Source organism: Protopterus annectens, chromosome 2.part2, assembly GCF_019279795.1.
Source record: "Protopterus annectens isolate FY-2018-M chromosome 2.part2, PAN1.0, whole genome shotgun sequence".
Lineage (NCBI taxonomy): Eukaryota > Metazoa > Chordata > Ceratodontiformes > Protopteridae > Protopterus > Protopterus annectens.
The window spans coordinates 1,019,018,953-1,019,044,338 of record NC_056730.1 but is presented as its reverse complement, the minus strand read 5'-3'; the positions used below and the strand labels follow the sequence as shown (position 1 = coordinate 1,019,044,338).

Genomic DNA, 25,386 nt, shown 5'->3' with positions numbered 1-25,386 from the left:
AGACTTTGTTACAGCTAATTTCAGACCTTAGCCAGGTTTTACTGATCAGAACAATGTCTGGAGAGTTCAACTAAGGTGAGAATATAACAGCTGCTAACAGCTTCCTTGTCACTGATCCTTGGTCACTTTTACAAGGAACAATCCGTTCCATTTCTTACATGCCATTTGACAAGACTATAGTGTGACATAATTAAAAGAGCATTTTTGCCTTCAGCCATTTAAATTTTTAGAGATAATAATCTTGCTTGAGTATTCATCACACTTTCAGACTACACTGTATTTTTAAGGATAACTGTTGTCATATCCATAACATTTTCTACTGTTCCTCAGTCTTCTACCCTTATTTCTCCAAGGTGACAATGCTCTGCCACTGCCTCATCTAGTGCTGCAAGTACTAAAATACATAAGCAACTGCAATTTTCAGTCTTATCTAATTAATTGGCTAAGTTTTTTGTAATTCTGATACCACAGCTTCACAAACATCATCACATTGTCTGCTTATTCTAATGTTTCTAACAGTGTCAGGGTTTACCATTTCCTCTCTTGACTTTTGTTTCAACAACGATTAACATATGGCATTTATCATATTCCGCACCTAAAGATCTCCATGAAGTAACATGCAATAGTAGTGCACATATGCAGTTAATTTTTTTTTTCTCTTAACTCTTCAGTGCAAAGCCAGGCAACATATCATAGCTGAACTCATGTATGCAGACTTAGGCAATTTAATTGATCTAGACCCCACTCAAGGAAGGTCCTATCACCTGCACATAGTAAATTACTTTGAAAAGGTCACAGAGGCTATAGACATTGGTCATTCTATGCACACTTCTTATTTTGACCTGGCCAAGGCTTTTGATAGTATCATCTATGGTGGCATAATTTAAAAGTTAGACTTAATGCAAACCCCTGCTTTGTCTGCTGGACTGCAAACTGGCTATCCAACATATTCCAAGTAGCAAGAGTTGCTGATCTTCTCTCTGAACATACAATTGAAACTAGTGGGGTGCCACAGGAATCAGACCTGGGCATTGTTCTATTTGGTATTTATTTTGCAGACATCTAAACCAATATCCTTGAAATGCAGTTCAACAAGTTGAATGATGATTACAAGCTGTGCATTATTATCTGATCATCCACTGATACTAAATTGCTCCAGAAAGAAATGGAATTTGCACATCCCTGGTGTACGGAAAATGGTTTCAAGCTATATTTAAAATAATGAATTGTTCCTGGCTCCCTATTCAAATGTTTACACTCAAAATGCAGAGTGCCTAAAAGCTGAAAAAAGATCAAAAACCCAAAGAAGAGCTAATCTTCAGAATCACTCTTCTCCTAAAAACTTCTTTTTTGGGGGGGAGACAAGCCCCCCTGCACCCCTTGAACTTATATATACCAGCACAGATCGCCATACTTTGGAGAAAAGGAAATATTCCAAGGTGGCATCTCAGACTTGGTATATATTAGTCCATTTTTTTCAACCATTCAGTCTCCATATTTCAGGACTCTCCCTAGCCTGTCCCATTTCAAATGGTTACCATTGTTCCCACCTCGTATGTTACATTCCATTTCAGACAGATACAGTTATAAGAAATCTGGGTATTTATGTGAACAACTTTCTCTCTCATTTGATCATGATGTTTTCACCATAAACATGAAATTCTTCTATCTGGCCCAGTTAATTTCCAAAGGAATATCTTTAAGATCCAAAGAAGTCATCTTACCACTGTACACTTTCTTTACAAAGCCCAACACTTAATATAATGCCTCAATGATATGTACAAATCAAAGCATTTTTATACTTAACTTTGTCATAGCAAACTTAACAGCTTATATACCACTCCAAAGTATTCCCTTCTCTATTCGAGCCAGACCTCAAACTATCTATCTATATCTATCTATCTAAGTATCTATCTATCTATCTATCTATCTATCTATCTATCTATCTATCTATCTATCTATCTATCTATCCATCCATCCATCCAATTTTTGACTCAGTTAGTCTGACTAGGTGAGTAGCCTCTTTCCAGGGGAGACCAAAGATGTTTTTTATACTTCAAGGTGAAATTTGGCTACTCTTTTTGATAGGTGCCAAGAGATCTTTTACATCCACCTGAGCTACCACCAACTCAGGGAGATGGGGCCTCGGTGTAACAACTCCTCTGAAGGGCAACACATTCAGGAGTGCTGCACCCCCTTATGCTGCACTGCAGTATCAGGAATCCATGTCCCTGGTGTGAAAAGAGAACTCAGGGCCTTCTGCACTAAAGGCGAGTGTGCTCCGTGATATGTCACCGATACTACAAACAATCGAACTAGTAACCGTCTTCATCAAAATTTTGAAACTGCCAAAAGCAAATATCACTGAATTCAAGGGCTTTAAATGTACAAATCTCCTGAAATTCTATGATGATGTCTCAAAATTTGGATATAACTTCATTCCCCATAATGCAAATACTGAAAAGAGTTATGCACTCCCTGACCATGGCAGCTGTACTTACTTTGGTTAACTTGAATGCAGAGTTTGGGTAAGGAGCTGCAACTACTTACCTGAACTCATATTTGAATTCAAGCATGAGTTGCAGCCTAGCAAAGCTACAAGATGCTCAAGTCCCTGATTTTGAGACAGAGGGTTTGAGTGCTCGGGATTTGAACATTTGTTGTATAGCCTATATGTGTTTATAGATATATATATATATATATATATATATATATATATATATATATATATATATATAGATACAGATATAGAGATAGATATAGAGATATAGATGTATACATATATCTACAACCCCCATTTTTCCAATTTTATACATGGGTTTACATCAGCAATAACCATCACTCAGAGTCAATGTTTACACTGTCAGGTGACTAAACCTGCTGCAGTTGTTTGTCCGTATGACACATACATGCACTCACGCCTATGGCCAGTTTAGAGTGTCCAATCCACATTTTCACATCTTTGGAATGTATATATATTTTTTTTAAACCAAAAAGAGGTCCAGAATTTCCAGATAGAAGTAAAGGAAAGAAAACACTTTGACAAGAAAAACTGTCAAAAGCTTCAAATGCAAATTTGTTTTCAATAATACAATAGATCCATGAAAAACATTATATAGATCAAGGGATTTTGGAACATTTGGAAAAGGAAGTGACAGAAGAAGTGTGAAAATATTAAGAAACAAAACCTAAAGAGTTTTGAAAGGTATAAAAAAGAAACATGAGCATGGGAAATTGTGCAGTATTTATTCAAAGGAGAAAGATGAACTAAGCAATACAAAAAGCAGCTTGCAAGACATTTGAAGAGAAATAAAGGCAAAGGCACCCAGATATGGAAAATTTCACAATACAAAAATAATATCACAAAGGGAAGACATACAACAGACGATTAGCAAAGTAGAAGTTAAACAAATAGAAGCTGAAGTTATGGAATACCTACAAATTGATGTATTTAGTGTAGAAAGTCTAACACAGGTTATGTCACAGCATGACAGAATAATGAGTCCCCAAAGTAAGGAAAAACAGGTGGAGTGGGAGACATCTGAAGAAGAAATATAGACACGGGAAAGAAAAAGATATTTAATATGGTGCAATATTTATGCAAAGGAGAAAACAAAACTAATCAATGCAAAAAAGCAGCCCCAAAGACATTTGAAGATAAATACTGGTAAAGACTTCAGGCTATGGAAAATTTCACTATTCAAAAATAAGAAGACAAAGGCAGAAAGTAGAAAAGGTGATTAGTAATGGAGAAGTTAAAGAAATAGAAACTAAAGTTATGGATTACCTGTGAAGTGAAGTATTTAGTGTACTAAATCCAACTCTGGTAACGGCACGGCATGATGGAACAGTGAGTCCCCAAATTAAGGAGAAACAGGTGGAACAAGAAGCATCTGATCACGCACCACATGATGATACTCTGGAACCTTCGGTAGGAAACCAGAGCAAAAGTTCAGTTGGAATTCCACAGCAAGAGAAAGAGCAGGAAGAATCGTCAAATCTAACACAGTCAACACTGTGGAGTGATAGGCCAGTGAGTTGCCATATGAAAAATCAATGGATTATGCAAGATGCATCTGAAGAGAATATGTTACATGAAGATGTTCTGAAACTTTCTGTAGAACACCCACAGAATGTAGAGAACAAAAAATGTGCCCTCATTTAGAAGAAAATGATCTAAGGGAAGAATTGTTTGATTTAATAGAGATGGACAGGCATATTAAGACTGATGAAAGAAATAGATTACAGAAAATCAGTAAGACCCAAAATGTTAGAAGCCTGATAAAACCAATGAGCACAGTAATGAAGACTATTCACAGAAATTCATATTATATAACATAAGTAAATAGGGTATATTACTGTACAGCTAAATTAATAACAGATAATATATTATCACAAAAACAGAGGGCAATAAGGTAAAGGAAGGGAAAAAATCAATTGTAGTCATGGACTCCACCATCAAATAGAGAAAAGTAAGAGGGAACAGATCAAGAAAAATACTTACAAAGATAAACATGATAAACGCACATATGCAGTAACAGAACAGACCAGGATCCATCATATACTACTGCAAGTAATAAACTAAAGATATCAGCACAGGCAGAAAAACTCAGAAAATATGCAAATAAGTATAAAGGAAAACAATAATAAAAAAATAAGCAGTTAATTGCTGACATAACATGTTTTATAGAGAAATGGGAAATAAAACAAAAGGAATAGAAATACCGCCAAAAAAAAAGAAGAAATATACACATTTTGGAGAACTATCTATGAAGACCCTGTGGAATGTAACAAAGATGCTGAATGGATATAAGAAGTAAAAGAAACAGTAAGAAGGTCAAATGTGCAGGATAAAATGGGATTAATTAAAGGACAAAGAAACTGAAACAAAATTAAGAAAACTCAAGACTGGAAAACCTCAGGATCAGATGCAGTACATAACTTCTGGTTAAAAGTATTAACATATCTTCAAGAAAATTTAGCTCTCAGTAAGAACTACTTATTTGCAAATCCCAAACAGACACCAACCTGGTTAACAACAAGAAAAATGATACTCCTCCTTAAGAGTGAACCTACAAGCTATCCTAAAAACTACAGACCAATAATTTGCCTTCTGATGATGTATAAACTATATACAGGAATTGATGCTGACACAGTTTATAGTCATTAAGAAGAAAACTCAATCATGGAAATAGAACAAGAGGGTAACAAAAGAAAGTCATGGATCAAAGGATCATTTGTTGTTAAATAATGTCACAATGGAGAATTGTAAAAAAGGGAAGATTCTAAGTATGGCATGGGTAGATTACAAAAAAAAAATTGATACCATCCCACATTCATGGATAAAGTAGTGCTTACACATGTACAAGACTCACTCTACCTTAATCATGTACATTACAGTGACAATGAAACAGTGGCAAACCCCTCTGCAGTTAAGCCATAGTAAAGGACAAATTATCATCACAGGGATAAAACTTTAAAGGGGATATTCCAGGGTGATTCTTTGTTACTGCTGCTCTTTTGTCTTGTCTTTAAACCATTAAACTGTCTGATTAACAGTCATGGTTCAACTTGGCTCCCAGAAAACAGCAGACTGTAAAGACTTTTCATCTTCTTTTAGTGGTTGATTTAAAACTGTATAGTTCATCAGATGAGGAGCTGAAAGCACAACTGCAAGTGGGCAAAACTTTCTCAGATGATATAAGAATGTCATTTGGGCTCGAGAAAATGTGTAAAAGCAACATTTAAAGTAGGAAAGCTTCAGCACCAAGAAAATAACAGTCTGGGACAGGAATGAGATATAAAGGAACTTGAGCAATAGGGAGTATATAAATATTTGGGAATCGATAAAGGATCAGCAATAAAACATGAACAAATGCAAACAAAACTTAGGAGGGAATATTTTAGAAGACTAAAATTAATACTGAGAACAGCCCTGACATCTAGGTACAAAGTCCAGGCTATAAACCAACTTGTTTTTCCTGTTGTAACATATAGTTTTGGGGTAACTGACCGGCCACAGGAGGTATTGGATCGATTGGACAAGAAAATAAGAAAATAAGAAAAGTGCTTCACATTTATCAAATGATATATAAAAATCAGTGTATACCAAGATTATACATTCCTTGTTCTGAGTGAGGTGTTGGCCTCCTTGAAACTGATTGCATGTATAGATCTGAAATTGTAGGACTGCATACATATTGGTTGACTTCACCATATCCAGGCATAGTTAAGTTTTAAAACATGAAGAGAACAAGCCTAAAATGACTTCCCTGCTTAGTTTAGCAGAAGCATATCGGTGTCAAGCAGGAAAGGAAATCATTGCTATATAGGATATTGCAACTCTGTTTTTGCTTTTTATCAAAGCTATATGTATGCGTCCTGGATTTTATATGATAGGATATAATTGTTGTTGTTGGGAACACGCATCTTTGGTAAATCAATAATCCTCGGATATTACTTTTCCCTCATTTAATAATTGTCATTTGGGAACTGTATGTTAGCTGGTTTGGGCTTCTCTGCATCATCTATTTTTCTATAGACAGAGGGTTATACTACTTGGATAGTTGCATACACACAAGGGACCTATCTAACTCTCTCTGACCTAAATATCTTTTCATTTCTAATCTGACTACATCTACCATGCTCACTTTTCCTACTATAATCCTTACCCCGACATCTATCCTAATCCTCATTCTACTTCTGTTGTATCACGCCTCCTCTTATACCAACTTCCACCTATACCCTATACCTCCTCCTCAACACCCCCACCTCACAAATCACTTCCACAATATCTCTGCCTCTTTATCTCCCTCTGACCCCATCCTTCTCTTAAAAGTAAAACTCTTCTGAATCCCTGTTAAATTCTACAAATCCAAACCCACCCCGTACCATTCATTCCTAACCAAACACAATCCTCACAAACGTATTCCTCTTCTCTCTTACCTCTGCTTAGCAGGCGACATTCATCCCAACCCAGGACCAAACATTTCTCTAACAAACAACCCTAACTTCAACAACAAATCCACCAGTAAATACCTTAAATTCCTCACCCCAAACAGTTCTGGAGATCTATTAATTCCCTCCTTAAGCCTAGTACAAAAAACAACCCATGTCCTGATACTAGTAAATCTGAACAAGAAATCGCAAAACTATTCAACACCTTCTTCATCTCTTCTATTGCTGATCTAATCAAGACCTTCCCCAACAATAACCCTCCACCTCCCTCTACTCAAGCTTCCTCCTCCTCCTCTCCTACACCCCCTACTTTTGAACTTAAACCTGTATCTACCTACCTTATAAAAAAGCTTCTCTCCACTCTTAAACCTTGCACCAATGCCCCCAACAACATTCCTTCCTCCTTCTTAAAAATTGCCTCCGACTGTATTGCTCTCCTTATCAGCATCCTGATATAAAGATCACTACTTGAGTCCTATGTAACCATATTATGGCATTCTGCATTTATTCTACCACTCCACAAGGGTGGTAAAAACTGTAATGTTTCCAATTTCCACCCTAGAGCCATCCTCTCACCAATCTCTAAACTTCTTGAAAAATGCATACACCTGCAGCTCATGCCATTCCTTACTGAACACCAGCTACTCTATCCTACCCAACACAGCTTCCACCCTGGACACAGTACCAACACAGCCCTTCTATCCTTCTTACATTCTGTCAGTCTAGCTTGAGACTCTGGTAACATAGTTTCAGCTGTTCTACTAGACTTATCTAAAGCTTTCAATACCATCTCCCACACCCATCTATTAAATCATCTATCGAATCTCAGCATCTCCCAAAAAACTCTTTCCTGGTTCTCCATCTATCTTTCTGAGAGGTCCTAAGCTGTCAAATGGGGCCAGGCCTCCTCCATTTTCCTCCCCACCCCTATAGGAGTACCCCAAGGTTCCATACTAGGCCTTTTGCTATTTAACATCTTTATTAACGATTTCTACAAAGCCATACCCAATACCAAAATTGTCCAATGCGCAGACAATTCCGCTTTGATCTGCTGTGCCTCTAACCTATTTGATCTTCAGTCTCTAACTCCAACTGCCTTCTCAACTACTGAAAACTGGATGCACTAAAACCATCTCTCACTAAACGCTAACAAAACTAAGATTCTTCTATTCACTCCCTCAAAATCCACTCCCATTGATAAAAACTGACTTCAAATTACCAGCCTTAACAATTCCATTATCAAAGTCGTTTCCTCTGCCAAACTCCTTGGGGTCACCATCAATGAACACTTAAAATTCAATACTCACATCCAACTTAACATCAAGGAAACTCACATAAAACTCGGCCTACTCTACAGAAACAACCACTTCCTCACTCCCTCCACCAGAGTACCTTTGGCCACTGCCTGTCTCCTCCCCTCTCTTTTGTATGGCACTCCTCTGCTTACCAATCTATCTTCCACACTCACCTTCAAACTGGAAGTGTGCTAAAACAAAATCTCCAGATTCGCTACCAAGGCAAAATCCTCCTCCCATCACTGCACCTCCTTACACTCTTTAAATAGGCTTGAACTCCCTAATCAACTTGACTTCCTCCAAATCATTACAGCCCACAAATTATTATTCCAACATGCTAGCTGCCCGGCATTATCTAATATCCTACAACCAAATACCCCCCCCTTAGACCCCTTAGTTCTACTCACCAAAACCTTATAATTGTCCAAAAACCCAAGCACCCAGATGATCAGCTTCTACTCTCCTTTTCCCTAGCCAAAAAATGGAATGCCCTGCCCTCTACTCTGAGGACCTGCGACAATCCACACACCTTCAAAACACAACTTCATTCTTACCTGTTTCTTCACAGGAAATGTAACTGCACTCTTCAACTCATACCTCCCAAGCTCTGCTCCTCCTTCTCTCCTGGCTAACCTTCATACCTTCCTAATTTCTCTCACATACTTAGATTATAAATATAACTAAACAGTAACATCCAGCCATTATGCTGTATGCCTGTCTTTCTCTTGAAAATTTGTAATAGTTTTGCTGTCTTTACTGAATGATACCTGTTTTGACTGTTATACTACCTGTTGATTATTATACTACCTGTTGATTGTTATACTACCTGTTGGTTGTTATACTACCTGTTGATTGTTATATTACCTGTTGATTGTTATACTACCTGTTGATTGTTATACTACCTGATGATTGTTATACTACCTGTTGATTGTTATACTACATGTTGGTTGTTATACTACCTGTTGATTGTTATATTACCTGTTGATTGTTATACTACCTGATGATTGTTATACTACCTGTTGATTGTTATACTACTTGTTGTTTGTTATACTACCTGTTGATTGTTATACTACCTGTTGATTATTATACTACCTGTTGATTGTTATACTACCTGTTGGTTGTTATACTACCTGTTGATTATTATACTACCTGTTGATTATTATACTACCTGTTGATTGTTATACTACCTGTTGATTATTATACTACCTGTTGATTGTTATACTACCTGTTGATTATTATACTACCTGTTGATTGCAATGCAAATATTTTTCTTGTAAATTCTCTATGTAATGTAACTTTGTATTGTGGAGCTTTTCTCCCTGGGCCTGCACTGAAAATGGGCTCTTGAGCCCAGTGGACTTCCCCGGTCACCAAACTGGAATAAATAAATAAATAAATAAATAAATAAAGCAGAAGTAGGCAAAAATCAGGCAGCAACTGAATGTACCAAAAAAGAAAAGAAAAAAAAAGAAGGAAAGCATATATGGAGAAGGATCAGCTGAGAAGGCAAGAAAAGTGGAAAAGACATAAATATAGTTGCAAGTACAGAAAACCTCAAGAACAGCTTCATGCTGAAGATGATTTGATGCAGGAATGGTTAAGGAGAGGTGAATTTAAACCAAAAGATGAAAGGTTAATTTTGGCAGCCCAGGACAGTGGACTACATACACATTGTTTTTTAAAGTCTGTTGAACATTTGGGTGAAACAGACAAATGCAGGTTCTGCAAACAGACAAAGGCAAAATAGAACTGGAAACAGTCACACATCTTGTTGCCAGGAGTGATACATTAATGGCAGAGGGCCTGAATATCAAGTAGCATAATAATGCGGCAAGACTGTTGCAACGGGGATTGTGCAAACATTGTAGCTGAGAAGAATTTGAAAAGTGAGCTCCAAAGCATTATAGAGAATGCTGACGTTTATATCCCATGGAATCACCCATTACCAAGAGTTCAAAAACTAGATGTGAGAAAATCAGGTATAGAAGTCCATAAAAAGAAGACAAAACTAGCATTAATCACTGAAATTGCTACACCCAGTGATTACAGTGTCTTACGTACAGAGAGAGATCAAGTCATAAAATATCAGCATTTGCAGGCAGAAATGAGGATAATGTGGAAGAAGTATACCCAGACAGTTCCAATAGTATTAGGAGCAGTGGGTCTCATAAAAAATAATTTATAGTCATATTTAGGTATGCTACTGATACATGTAACTCTGTGCCACGGTGGTACGGCGGTAGCATTGTTACCTCACAGCAAGAGGTTCTCCCGTTCGGTTCTTGGCATGGCTTGGGAGTGCCTTCTGTGTGGAGTCTGCATGTCCTCCCCGTGGTTGGGTAGCATTCGAAAGACATGCGTGCGTAAATGGGTGTGCCTTCATTGACGGTTGGGTGTCGAGCTGGCACCTCGGTGTTTCCTTAAAAATCTACTGCCAATCATTAGTGGACCGAAGTTCCGCTGTGGCAACCCCTTACCAGGAAAAAGCTGAAAGACAAACAAACTGATACATTTAACTCCATATGAGTCACGGAAGGAGTCAATTCTTGACACATTGCAGGTGCTGTGAAGAGCGTTTTTGGATAACATGAAAGATTGAAACAATAGTAATTTCACAAACTTTAATCATACTTTGAGTTAGGAATGGGGTCCATTCCTGCCATGGTATTAGAAACCCAAATGATTTGCAGGAATGAAATGGTGGGAAATCAAATCTGTCCCCTACCCTAGCACTTACAGTAACTCTGACTCACAAACACTTGCGCGCGCACACACACACACACACACACACACACACACACACACACACACACACACACACATACACACTCTTACCCCAATGTCAAAACATTCATTATATATGAAAGTTTTGGCATTAAAATCCTAAACCTAGTCTTACCTTACCCCCATGCACTCTTTGCTCCACCATGTTTCAACATCTCCACCCATCATTAATAAGTGCTCTTAACAAATTTCCCAAATACTATATCTGTCAAAGAATTGATGATTTGACAGAGTGAATGGCACCCAACACACACACTTTTCCCAGAGGGAACATACAGGGTCTAATTATATATAAATCTATATCTATATATCTCTCTACCTATATCTTGCTCTCTCTCTCTCTGTATATATGTATATATACATATATATATATATATATATATATATATATATATATATATATATATATATATATATGTGTGTGTGTGTGTGTGTGTATGTTACTTCCAAGTTTGCCAAACTACAAAGAAAAGAAAAAAAACAGATGTGCGTCACTGCAGATGTATCATAGAAATGACACTGTCAGTGATTTGACACTAAAATGAAGTCTGAGAGTTGCCAGAGGAAATGATGATGTCCAGCCAAGAGATGGATGGATTGTGTGAGAGATCTGCAGCAGTTAGGCATGAATTTTAGAGAAGGTAGCAGAATGGCTGTGAATTGTGATGGGTGACAAAATTTGGGGAAAAGAGGGATGATGATGTGTTTGTGTGTGTGTGTGTGTGTGTGTGTGTGTGTGTGTGTGTGTGTGTGTGTGTGTGTGTGTGTGTGTGTGTGTGTGTGTGTGCATATACACATAGAATGTATGCACTCCTGCATTCACAGAAACATATATATATATATATATATATATATATATATATATATATATATATATATATATACATATAGTACGTAATATTTTATTTACTAGTCACCATATCAGACTTCAAAACATGAAGACAAACTACTCAAAACACAAATCAATGAGGGAAAAAAAAAGAGAACTCATGTTTTGCAGGTGGGCAAGCCATATAAGTATCAGTCTGAAATCACACTACAATGGAGAAAGAGCAAATTCCCTATTCCCCACTGTTCACAATCTTGCACAGGAAAAAAGTCATCAATGTATTCCACCATCTTACTCATGTGTGCTAACCTTAAGTATAACCTTAACCCTGCCCCTAACCCTAATCTTACACATTACATTATTAAAAACCCTTTCCATAACAGTACACTACACAAGGTGAAAGGACACGCAACACAGACAACACAAAACATTCATAACACTGACTCTATCCCCCTTAACTAACCCATACTCTAACCATGACCTGTGGACACCTGCACATTCACAGCAACAGATATAACCCAGATTTGCAAGTCTTCACAACCAGCTTTTTCATTTAACCATTAGTTTTCCTGCACTATATAAAACTAAATTCAAGCACGTTATTCATGCAAATTAGCATAAATTAAGTTGTGCATTCTCTCCTTTTTACACCTCAAAAAACTTTCTGACAAATGTGCATTTTACCATTTGAGTTATGCACACACACACACACACACACACACACACACACACACACACACACACACACACACACACGCACACACGCACACACGCACATGCACAAGCAAGCACAGACGCACGCACACGCATACACGCACGCACATACGCACACACACGTGTACTAACTGTGAGTGAGAAATAATTTAATGCACGTGTACTGATCTGCTTATTTTGTTCATTTGAATTTGCTCATATCTTTTAATGTACTGCAATCACAGATTCAGTGTATGTTGCAGGCAGATATAGTGTGGTTGAAAGATGGCATATTCCTCCTGGAAAAAAAATATAATGGGTGTGTGTGTTTACATATGCATATAGGACTACTAAATTAAATCAATGAACTCAAATGTCAATGGCATGTTCGGAATACCTCAATAAACGCAAAAGTAAAAAAAAATAATTTATTTTGCAGATGACAAGCCTCCTGTAACCCCCACTAAATTTTTATTCTGACTCCAAGATCACATAATTCTGTAAAAATGGCATATTCCTTAACCCCACTGATTATGCAGTCTTGGACATCTGTCAACCATCTGTTTTGTCAGCCAAAATTTGTTGACAAAAGAGGTCAGCTTTAAATAAATATAATTGAATTTAGATCTCCCACAGATATTTTCTGATGTTTTTATTTGATTTGTACAGCTATACCATATTTCTGCCTACTACAATTTTTTGATGTAATGTGAATAAAGTACAGAAATACAGAAATACAGTAAACATTGAACAGAATAAGAAGCCAAATTATTTACAGTTAAAACTATTCACAGTTTTTAAAGATGTTAAGTATGTATGTTTTCTGTTGTATTTACAGGTGATAGGTATTTAGTTCATGGATAAAACATACCTCAGACACAATGCAGTCAACAATGGGCCAGATTCCAAAAGAGATGCTCTCAGTTTAAGTGACTTACTTTGATGTAAGCCTGTCATCATTCTGAAAGACTTGCTGTTTGTTTAAGTGACAATTCAGTGTGTGGCCTGTCTAGATACAGGCTTAAATCAGGGATCAGATTCCAAATGACCTTCCTTCAGTGCTAATTCTGGTGTAATTCACTGGAGTAAGTCACTTACTCTCAAATCAGATATTTTGGAATTGGTCCCAATATCAAGCTGTTTTAGATTCTGTATAATGTAGCTGATGGAATAACCAGTACTTTAAACTGGCCAGTACCACTAAAGAAATTGACATCAGCTTTGGTTTGTAGGTTTCCCTTTAATGCTGACTTAAAATATTTTAGTATTAGTTGATTTCTGACTTCAATAGGGAGGTGGTTCTAGGTGGCAGGGCCAAGCCTAGAATATGATGGCCCTTTGTAGAAACTGAGACCTAGAAGCAGCTTGCCAAGGTATTAAGTGATGCCACTGGTGTCACTCACTCTGGTGATCAGTGCAGGCACAGGTATAATAACCTGTGAAGGCCACACCTGAACCTGCTTGCCAAGTGGGAGGCTAAGGTTAGTGAGAGGGATTCATCTTACTGTTGTATGAATTCAATACATGGTTTAACATTGTATATTCAGATTATCACCTGTCATTGTGATTGACTTCTGTTTTCAGGTATATAGTGATGATGATTGTGTGTGTTGTGTTTTAGTGGAGCAGCCTGTCTAATGAGACAAGACAAGCAGTCCAGGTGATGGGCTAAGTGCAGTCTATAGTTATCTGTATTGGCATATTTTCATGTATTGGTCATCCACATGTGTACTAATCTGCTGTTTGCTGTTTCCTTTCTCTTTCTACAGGAACAGCTGTGGTACAGTCTGAGGTAACTCAGTGGTTACCACTGTCTGAAATGGCCAGAATATGTGAAACTGTGACACTTGTTGGTCCCCAGACCTGCATTTCCCCACATGATGAAGCTCACCATTCAGAATGTGACCTGGAGTACTTGTTTGTGGCCTTTGCTGCAACATCTCGGGAGGGTGCTGAAACCTGCTATTCAGAGAATGGTCCAAAGGTTCCCCCTGGGTCACCTGCTGACAGGCACGATAGCTGGTGATGGCTAATTCATGCAGGTATCTAGATCCTCCAATATGTATACTGTGGCATCTTCTGATTGAGCCCCATCAGAGCATATTGCAAGAGAGTTTACTAAAATTCTGAGTTTCATGGCTTTCACCTTTAGAAGACCTCCCATATACGTGGGGAGTTTGGGAATGTGAATTCAGAATGGATCCTGCTCAAGACTTCAGTAATCGAGGTGGTAGCAAACAGTAGCAGACTAAAGAAGTCATTGCTTGTTATGACATTAACCATACAGCTTGCCTGTGGCCATCTGAGACCTGCAAGCTCTTTGGTTAAAAAGGAGTGCAGGAGACATAGGCTGCAATGTTGTATGCCTTAACTCTCTTTCTTCATCCAAAAAGAAGTACAGTGACACTATATCATGATACTACATGTTCAAAAAATGCATCTCTGTGATCAAACAATGTGAGGGTGGCCTAATGGCTAAGGTGTTTGCCTTACAAACGCAAGGTGCAGCGTTTGATTCTCACAAGGGGTAATTGGCTAAACTTAAAATGGCTCGCAAGGGCAGTTAGCTTAGTACTTATCTATGAACATATATCTATGATTGCTAGCTATAAGACACACATTACACCTTCCAGTAATACATTTTGCTATACTGGGGCTTCCTGCATACTTTATTGTCTCTTACCATGTTGGTGCTCTTCCACATGCATGGGTGTACCTGTCTTATAAATCCCTTTCTGGAAAATACTGACAGTAGCTACCTGGGATGTATTGTGGTATAAAATGTGTAATGTGTGAGACTTTTGTCCAAGCCCTCATGATGACATTTACTTAGAGGTTGCAAATGCTGTTGCACACTACAACCTTCCTTAAGCCTTACTGCTACCTTGTACCCATGGAGATACTTATATCAAGAGTTTAAAGGCTTATTTAATATCTGTAGTGCCTGTACTAAATGCCTTTTTTATACATATAGAGTATTGTCCATTAGTGGGGTACATGGGCCATTCAAACCTACCTGTTCTTGTACAGCTATGTAAAGCAAACAGTACCATGATCACACACAGCAAATCTTCACAGAAACAGAAACAGAACATGCTGGTACAATAGATTATTATTCCAAGAAATTCTTTATTTGCAACACAAGGACTACATTCAAAAATATTTGGGATAAATAGCTGGGAAATCACAAGTCCCACCATGGTGTATACAGCACTACACTCCTTGATTGTAGAGCTTAACTCATTCAACTATGAGCTATTAACCAGCTACTTTCTGTGGTACATGGTTTGAGTCCCTCAGTTGTCATTTGCCTTCAGTGTGGCCCTTGACAAGTCAATTAACCAGACAGTGGTTAAGGTGGAATTGGGAATTTGGCTTAGGCAAATTAAAGGTCTCCTGGAGTACATGTCTATTAGGAATCTATGAACCTAAGTGATATGGGACATTTGAAATTGCAAGCCAAGATATCTTAAACTATAATGCCAGTAAACTATCAGGGCTATACAATACTGAAAGTTGCTAAGACTTTCTTTCTTGACAGAAAAAGTTAATGATGAGAAAACAGTCTTAGCATTTTCCCTAAGGTATATATTCATGAAATATCCATGAAGGTAAACAAAAGAGATATTCAAGTGAATAAATCAACCATTAAAGCTACTGGAAATCCTAGGTAAACACTGCAAAAGTTTTGAATGTAGCCAAGATACTTAAAAAGTCAGCCTATTTGATGAAATAGCCAACATTCTCCTGGGGAAGGAACATTCCAAATCTGAAGATCTAGGTTGCTTATTCCAATAAGACAGAGATATATTCCATAAGAGAGCAAGAATCTCTGTTTCTGTCTATATATATATATATATATATATATGGATTCACTATGTAATCCCAAAATACTGAAATCCTGAATTTCAGTATTTCGAAATTACATAGCTGAAACATGCAAATCCCGAACACCACACAACCGCGAAATTCAAAATCCCAAAAATACACTACACACACAGCACACACAAACACATACACACAACCCCCCCAACTCAAATATAAGCTGCACCCTCCACACCCCCCTACTTATATATACTAACTCCAAGATAACACATTCACACACACAAAAGTAACTCACACCCACACATTTTACACTCCCTCACACACATCACGATCATAACAGACACTAACATACACTAAAGCCCTTAACCAACGCACATACACACACATACATACCCAAACTAACATCTTACCATTCACACACCTAACACCAGAAGCGCTAATTCAAAATCTCCGTACTTCGGGATTTTGAATTTCGCGCTTGTAGTGTTTCGGAATTTAAAGGCTTCGCTATTATATTTTCGAAATACTGACATTCGAGATATCAGTATTTCGAAATTATATAGGGAACATATATATATATATATATATATATATATATATATATATATATATATATATATATATATATATATATATATATATATATATATATATATATATATATATATATATATATATATATATATATATATATATATATATATATATATATATATATATATATATATATATATATACACATTATCTGTTGTGTAGGAGTTTATATTTGAGTTGGGGGGAAGTTGTGTGTGTATGTTTTTATGTGTGCTGTGTGTGTATTGTATTGTCGGAGTTTTGAATTTTGTGGTTGTGTAGTGTTCAGGATTTGCATATTTCGGCTATGTAATTTCGAAATACTGAAATTCAGGATTTCAGTATTTTGGGATTACATAGTGAATCCATATATATATATATATATATATATATATATATATATATATATATATATATATATATATATGTGTATTTTTCCATTTAAGCACAGCATGGAAAGTTCTATAGCTGAACAGATTTTTGCTTCCATTTTTCTATTCTATTTTGTGATGATGAATCTGCCAATTTCATCTGCTAAAGTACAGGATCTAAAAGTCAGATGAAATGTATCAATTGAATAGAATTTTGCAAAGCTGTTCTACTAGGGGTATTGGGAATAAATTAGGAAAGCTACACCTCAGTGTTGTCAATCCAAGGGATAAGAAAAGGAAAGAACTTCCTGGACCCCTTTTTCCTTCCTAACTAAGGCATTTATGCACAGGTCAGAAATAAGCTATAAGAGCAACAGATATCCATGCAGGTAAGTGAAACTAGATTATTTAACTGTGGTGATAATTTTGCATGTTGAAACATGTTAATATATTGTATTTAAATAATCAAAATATACACAATTGTTGAAGGAGATAATGAATGCTACATTTATGCAAAAAAGTACAGTTGTTTAAATTGCAGTTAACGATAATAGTAGATGTTCAAAGTAATCATTGCTGCAGTAGCTTTTAGCTGCCTAGGATAAACTGGCCAGTCAATCTTCTAAAGTCTTTGTCTCCTCTTCACACATGCACCCAGGTTTGAACCTATGTGGAACTTATACAACTGTACTATGTTCATCAAAATCACTGCTGCAGTAGGCTTTAGCTACACGGGTAGATTACCATAGCTTATCCAACCTGGAAGGAGGAAGAATTGGGATGCAGGTGCCCCTTGAGAATGGTCCTACAATGCCTTTTTTCGGACCCGGAGAAGCAATCCAGTTTACAATGCTTTGTAAAAATATGTTTAGAGGATCATGCAGCTGCCTCTAGAATGCTTCTCGACTCCGCCCATTTCCAGTATGCAATTGAAGAAGGCAAGGCTCAGTTGAATGTGCCTCAGCCCTGCCTGGAAGTGATTTGCCGTGGTGGGAATAATGAATAGCAATAACAAGAGACAGCCATCTAGAAATAGTCTGTTTTGACACAGGTTGATCTTTCTTTATCCCACCATAGGAGAGAAACAGTTGTTTAGCTTTCCTTAAGGATTTACTTCTGTCAATATAATACCTGCATTGCCTGCATATGTCCAGAGTAGAATCCCTTCTTCCTGATTTTTAGGGTCAGAATAGAAAACCAGGAGACTGTTTGCTTGATTCAAAGTAAACTCTGAAACAACTTTGGCATGAACAATGGATTTGTTTTTTAAGGAAACCCTGTCTCTATAGAAAAACAAATAGGATTCACTCACCATGACAGCTTGCATCTCAGATACTTGACTTGTAAAAAGAGCAATAAGTAATACAGACTTCTATGTCATAAAGTGTAAATCAACCTGATGAGATGGTTCAAAGGCATATGAAGTTAACTTTTCCCACACAGAGTTAAGATCCCTAGTTGTTGCCATCTCTTTCCTAGGTGATCTTACATATAAAACCCCTTTCAAGAACTGCTTGACCAAAAATGCAAAGGAAAGTTAAGGATCTGTGGCAGACATGTTAAAATGACCGACTAATAAATATTGACAGAAGAGTAAGAAAGGCCAGATGAAAACAAAAAAACTCAGAGGTGAAAGCAGTATGACTGCAAATAACCTTTATTGGTGCTGGTACCTTGGCCACTGCTTTCAAAGGAATGAAGGTACCAGCACCAGTAAAGGTTATTTGCAGTCATACTGCTTTTGGCTCTGAGTTTTTTGTTTTTAAAGGCTAGATGAAAGTAAACTCACTCAGATATCTAAGAACCAGCAGTAAAGAATTCTGAAATGAGCCCTGGTTATTACTGTGGCACCAACTAGCAAATATTTTTTCATTTAGCAACATAAGATTTCCTAGTAGCATGTTTTCTTGCATCCTTTATTTCCTGTTACATGTCCTTAAAAGCAAGGTGCCTAAAGGATATCAAAACTGAATCACCTAAGTAGTCATTTGAAGTTGTTTCAGACTTGAGTTGTATCAACCTCCCCTTGTCTTGTGTCAGTAGATCCAATTTGTGAGGAAGCTTGCTGTAATTGCCCTCGAGCAATTCCATAAGAAGGAGGAACCGCTGTTGCCTGGCCCAAAAGGCAGTCACCAGAATGATCTATGGAGGGTCCTCTTGAATCTACAGAATGACACTGGAATTCAGTGGAAAGGGTGGAAAAACATAAATGAACAATCCTGATTATGGGAATGAAAAAGCATCTATTTTCTAGGCCTACATGCATGGAATCTTGATGCAGAATTTGTTTAGTTGTATGTTTTGAATGGAGGTGAATAGATTGATTTGAGGCAAATGGATTAAAATGCTGGAAGACACCTTTTTCAGTTTCCATTTGTAAGGGTTTGTCCTGGTCCTGCTCAGCTTGTCTACCACATTTTGACCTGATGGAATGTTTGAAGCTTGGCGGTGTAAATAATGCTTAAAGTGACCTCCAAATCTACCTGCACAGGGAATAAGACCTGGTGCCTCCCTCTCATTTGTTTATGAGCCACATCACTGTAGAGTTGTCTGCAATCACCTGCAGAGGTCCAGGGGACCAGAGATAATAAACATATTGTGTAGCATAGATGACACCTAACATCTCTTTCATATGTACATCCAAGACTGGAAATTGAAATTCCAAAGGGTTTGAATGCATGGTCCACATAATTTTCAAGTACTATTTGATTTTTCTCATGCGCAACCTGGCAAGGGGAATCATGAAAATTACGGATGTCACATACACTAGAATCCAGAGATACTCTGTAGCAGAAATCTGAGACTGATTATAGACATTCAGGAAGACTTCCAGATACAAGTCCACTTTCTCCTGAGTTAGGAATGCCTTTTGCAGAGAAGAATCTAGAAGACATCCTAGAAAAACTATCCTAAGAAGGAATTAAGGAGGGCTTTTGACAGTTGATCTGAAAACCAAGGTTGAGAAGGGAACTTGTAACTGATGTAAGAGATTCCTGACACCTTGAAAAAGACTCTGCAAAGATAAGCAAGTTGTCTTATTAAGGTAAAAATGTAAATGCCCTGTAGACTGGAGCTAGACACTTTGTAAACACCCTTGGAGCTGTAGATAACCCAAAGGGTAATGCAGTATACTAATAATGCAACCTAGGCATAGAAAATCTGAGGAAAGCTCTGAACTCTTTAAATCTGTGGAAAGCTCTGAACTCTGTAGCTACAAGAATGTCATAATAAGCATCGTTCAGGCTTAGAGTTACCAAAAATCTGTGAAAAGTAATGAGAGGTATCAGGCTTTTAAGGTTAACAGCTTGAACTTTGACACTTTTAAGATCAGGAGGAAAGGTCAAGATATGGTCTCCAGGCTATATCCTTCTTTGGCACAAGAAACATTCTTGAATAGAATCCTCTCCTCAGTCTAATTTAGGCCACAGTTTCTATAATCTCCAAAGAAAGCATATGATTTAAAACCAGAGGAAACATTTCTGTCTGGTCTAGCTGATGATAAGGAATACCCCAAAAAGGGGGTAGGCCTTCCAAGTGCCATTTGTAAACTTATTGAACTACTCTCAGAACCCACTTGTTTGAGGCAATCTAATGACAAAGGGGAAGATCGAGAACCAGTTTCTGTAACAGATTTAAAGAAGTAGTAGGAAAGGAGGGGGAGTAATACTGACATAGTCTTTCTTAAGTGGATGTTCCTTTTACTGGAAGGATTCCTGCTTTTTATTTGATTCCTCCTGCTACTTTTTCTCAGAGCACTGCTTGCCAGAAGCTTATTGGGTTTGCTTGCTTTGTTCTTTTTTTGTTTTAAGGAAGCAGAGGATTTAGTAGAGGTGAGGAAACAAGGTGAAATATCTTAGTATCACCATGAATCAATTTGCCTACTTCATAGATCTGTTTGAGTATCTGTGTAGCAGAAGAACCATATAAAACCTCTTTATCCAAAGAAGAATTCAAAATCTCAGATTTAACTTCCACTGGCAACTTCTTATTACATGCCCAGGCAAAACGTCTCATCACAAAAACCATAGCCCAGGATACATAGTCAGCAAAATCACAAACACTCTTTAAATATTGTTTAGACACCTGAGAAAGAATAGTAATAATAGGATTCAGAAAAGGCCTACCTCCTGAAGGCAAAGTGACAGAGAAGTTCCTCAAACTGTAAATACAAACCAGCATGCACTTCAAACTATTTGCCTAGTACTTCAAAATTCTGAAGTCTAAAGTAAAAGAAAAAACATTTTTCCAAATCTTTTAAAAGGCTTTATCATTCTTGTCAGAAGAAGAAGAATTAGCATTGACAAAAAACTTGTCTGCAGCTGGAGAAGAAGTAGAAATGTCTGCTGAGTCAGAGCTAAGATAAGAAAACAAATACTTCTAAGTCTGCCTGCCTTTTTAAGCACTGAAGATTGACTATCAGGAGGATTATTGCAGGCTAAGTCAAAAACATCCTCCAAGTATGACATAATGGGAGGAATAGAAACAATGCATGGTACATTCACTTGCAACATGTCATAACAGCTCCTTAAAGAAGAGGGATCATTCATTTATTCCTATTGAAGTAAATGATTCATTCTGAACACAGTCTCAGCAAAAGAAAATTCCTCTTTGGGAGAAACTGAGGAATTAATCTCCTAAGATTCAGAATCAGGGACACGTGAAGAAAACACAAAAAGAGTCTTTCCATATCCCTATCAGGATAATCTGATAGAGGATATTAATTTATTGTGGAACTATTTTACTCAAGTCTCTCTGATGCTCTGATGGATTTGAGGCTGAAATAAGTCTTTAGCCAAAGTAATTAATTCATCTTTATTGAAGGAAATACTGTTTTCAGAAGTATGTCTAATTATTTGTTTCTTTTTCCAAGGGACATCCCTAGATGGAGACAAAGTAAGAGATGGCACTTCAACTTGGGAAGCAGGTGTCTTTCTTCATTCACCCCAGGAAAACCTTCCCAGTGAAACTCCCATGACCAAAGGAAATGGTTCTGCTATGCACAAAATGGACACTGGAACAGCTGCAGAGGATGCGGTTAACCCTCATTCCAAGGTGGTAGTAGGGACTATATCGGAGGGCCTAGGGGAAGCCAGTGAGTGGTCTGAGGAGGAAATTGCAGCCTCTTTGAGTCAACCACTAGTGGCAGAGGAACTGAATGATCCTGTGTATCCGTGTGGGCTCACTAGTAATTTTTTTCATAGGATCAGCAGGAAGAGGAAGAACCATAGGACAGGTAAGCGTTTCCATTGTTTATGTTGAGAGAGAAACCTGTTCACCATTAAGTGCATCTGAAGGGGTCAGTCAGAAGGTAAGTTATCAGTAAAGTGTTCACAAGCATTACACACACACACACACCCACACCCACACACACACACACACACACACACACACACACACACACACACACACACACACACTTCCCAAAACCAATCCCAATAAATCATAACAGTAAATGCAGAAACAGTACAGATTTCTCCCAATATACCCAAGAATACCTTTTTCCTCTGGTAAGAGCAGCTTGAAGGAGCTGGTTGTAAGAGAATTTGTTACAAAGTGTACACAAGCATTAACACACTTTACTTTCTCATATAAAATATATAATTTTCTCATAAAGAACTCAAATAGTATAAAAGAAACACACTTTTACCACAAATATGTGACCTAAATAAAAATAACCAGTTTCAACAACAAATATCCTGTCAGATGAGACTTTTTCAGTAAAATAGTAAACATAATAACAATGCTAGTCTCTTAAAGAGACACGTTCCCTATTCTTGTTAAAAATTAGACCACAAAATAAAATAAGTATGTATGGAAGCTTTCCCCACATCTGCCAGTAAAGGAAAATAGGAGCCAACAATCACTCATCTGAAGCCCAAGAAGACATATGAGAAGGCAAGAAGATGTCTCATGGACAAGAAAGTGTTGAAGGGTTTTAGTGCCCAGGCTGCTGTTTTCTTCCTTTACAGTTCAAGCTACAGCAGCCTGCAGACATATGTGTGCGTGTGTGTGTGTGTGTGTGTGTGTGTGTGTGTGTGTGTGTGTGTGTGTGTGTGTGTGTGTGTGTGTGTGTGTGTGTGTGTGTGTGTGTGTGTGTGTGTGTGTGTGTGTGTGTGTGTGTGTGAGGCGGGGGGGGCATAGACTTTGGAAGACTGACCAGCAGGTACTCTGATGAGTTTAATCTCAAGCACCTATTTTTCTGATAATTCTATATTGAAAAATATGCACTTTTTATAATTTGTGAGGAAATATAAATCATTATAGATCATTTAAACACTATTTTATGTATTTTAACCACTTAATATAGCATTGTATAATGTTTTATTCTAGTGAGTATCTGGTACATTGTGCTGTGTAATGTTATTTTGCAAGTTACTAAAATGCAGGCCCTTTTTGATATGTATGGTAACAGACATTATGATAACTTTGAGTAAAAGAGGTAGCCACATGAAACAAAAAAAATATTTCATATATTCCTGAAATTTATTAACCACAAAAAGGAGCGAAATGGCTTTGCAGTAAAAAATCCAGTTCCCAATGTAAAATAACAAAAACAAAAACAGCAAACCTCTATTTCCAAAGTAAAACAGCTTTTTCAGCTCATAAAAGTAGTATGCTGCAAAGTAAAGCAAGTGTAGCTGGTTCTTCAACCCAAAAAGAATCGCACAAAAGTATAATCCAAACGAGAACTTTAATAGCTAGCTAGAGTTAAGCGCTTTCACCAAATGGCTTTTTCAAAACTTCAACATTGTATATTTAAATGCTTTGTTTTTAATGGCAGTTGTTGAAGTTTTGAAAAAGCCATTTGGTGAAAGCCATTTCGCTCCTTTTTGTGGTTAATTTATTTATGATACACTGTCGTCTGAATTAGGAGCGTTTACCTTTTACTGCAAGCAACTTGTTGCCTGGTTTTATTATATTCCTGAAATTGTTTAGATATTGAATAATCTGCATACAATATGTTTTATTGTCAGATTCTCTAATTGCTTGCATATTTGCTATATTATTTTATTTGCCTTGTGTATAACTATTTGTTAAAAATGTCTAAAATTATCCTTGAGTTAATTATTTTACATTGTTTTCAAAAAATGAATAAAAACAATAAACTGATACTTACATGGCTGTGAAGAATAAATGCTGTATGCTTAGCTCTGCAGACAGGAGAAATCCCAACATAAAGTGGTTGCTTCCACTTCATCTTTGCTGGAAAAGAAAGTGAATGCACATCAGCCCTAGATAAATCATATGAGATCCTCTCTGAATTTATAGTAGTTTACACACATACCTCATATTGATTTATTGCAAATCATTTATGAATAAAAAAAATATATTTTTTATTGTTGCAGACTTCAGGTTTCACAAATATATTTAAGATACTCCAACAGAAGGATACTCACAGTTATAACAGACACAACTACTGATAGGCCTGGTGTAGTCTACTCTGACATTCATTTTTCAACTGTGTAGATTAAATTGTTCATTTAGCCACTAACATAAATGAAAATAAAAATCAGCTGCTATGAGTAAATAAAACATATTTCACAATTCACATTACTAAACTTCAGAACCCCCCCTCATTCACACACACACACACACACACACACACACACACACACACACACACACACACACACACACACACACACACACACACACACATTGCTGAAGACAAGTATATCCAATAAAATCTCCTCACTGACTAAAACTAGTAAAATAGATTATGTTAGGGGCTATGTCATCATGACCCCAGATTCTGGGGGCCTTTACATCCCTGCTTGCCAAAGGCTTTACAAAATTAAGTCCAATCTTGTAATGTCAGTACAAAAATATCTTTCTCTCCCACATTTTTGCATGCTATATGCATTTGTTCTAAATTGTTCTGCCTTGTGCCCACTACATACTGTTACACAGATATGTCCATTTAGGTGACAGTTTAACTGGCTTCCTCCTTCCACAGGAATAAACACTGCATATAAAGCTGAAGGCAAAGGTGAACTTTCACAGTGATTTTTGCCTATTCTCAGATACTGTAACATATGCAAAGAAGCAGAGAAGACCT

General features: G+C 37.1%; 1 protein-coding gene across 2 annotated transcripts in view; it reads right to left on the bottom strand.

Annotated features, from left to right (window-relative positions):
- Nucleotides 1-25,386, bottom strand: part of LOC122795869 (leucine-zipper-like transcriptional regulator 1) — a 1,318,154-nt gene that overhangs the window by 632,275 nt on the left and 660,493 nt on the right. For both annotated transcript variants that reach the window (XM_044064282.1, XM_044064283.1), the window contains one exon: nucleotides 24,445-24,530. In XM_044064282.1, coding sequence (XP_043920217.1) covers nucleotides 24,445-24,530 — 86 coding nt within the window. The remainder of the gene's footprint in view (nucleotides 1-24,444; nucleotides 24,531-25,386) is intronic.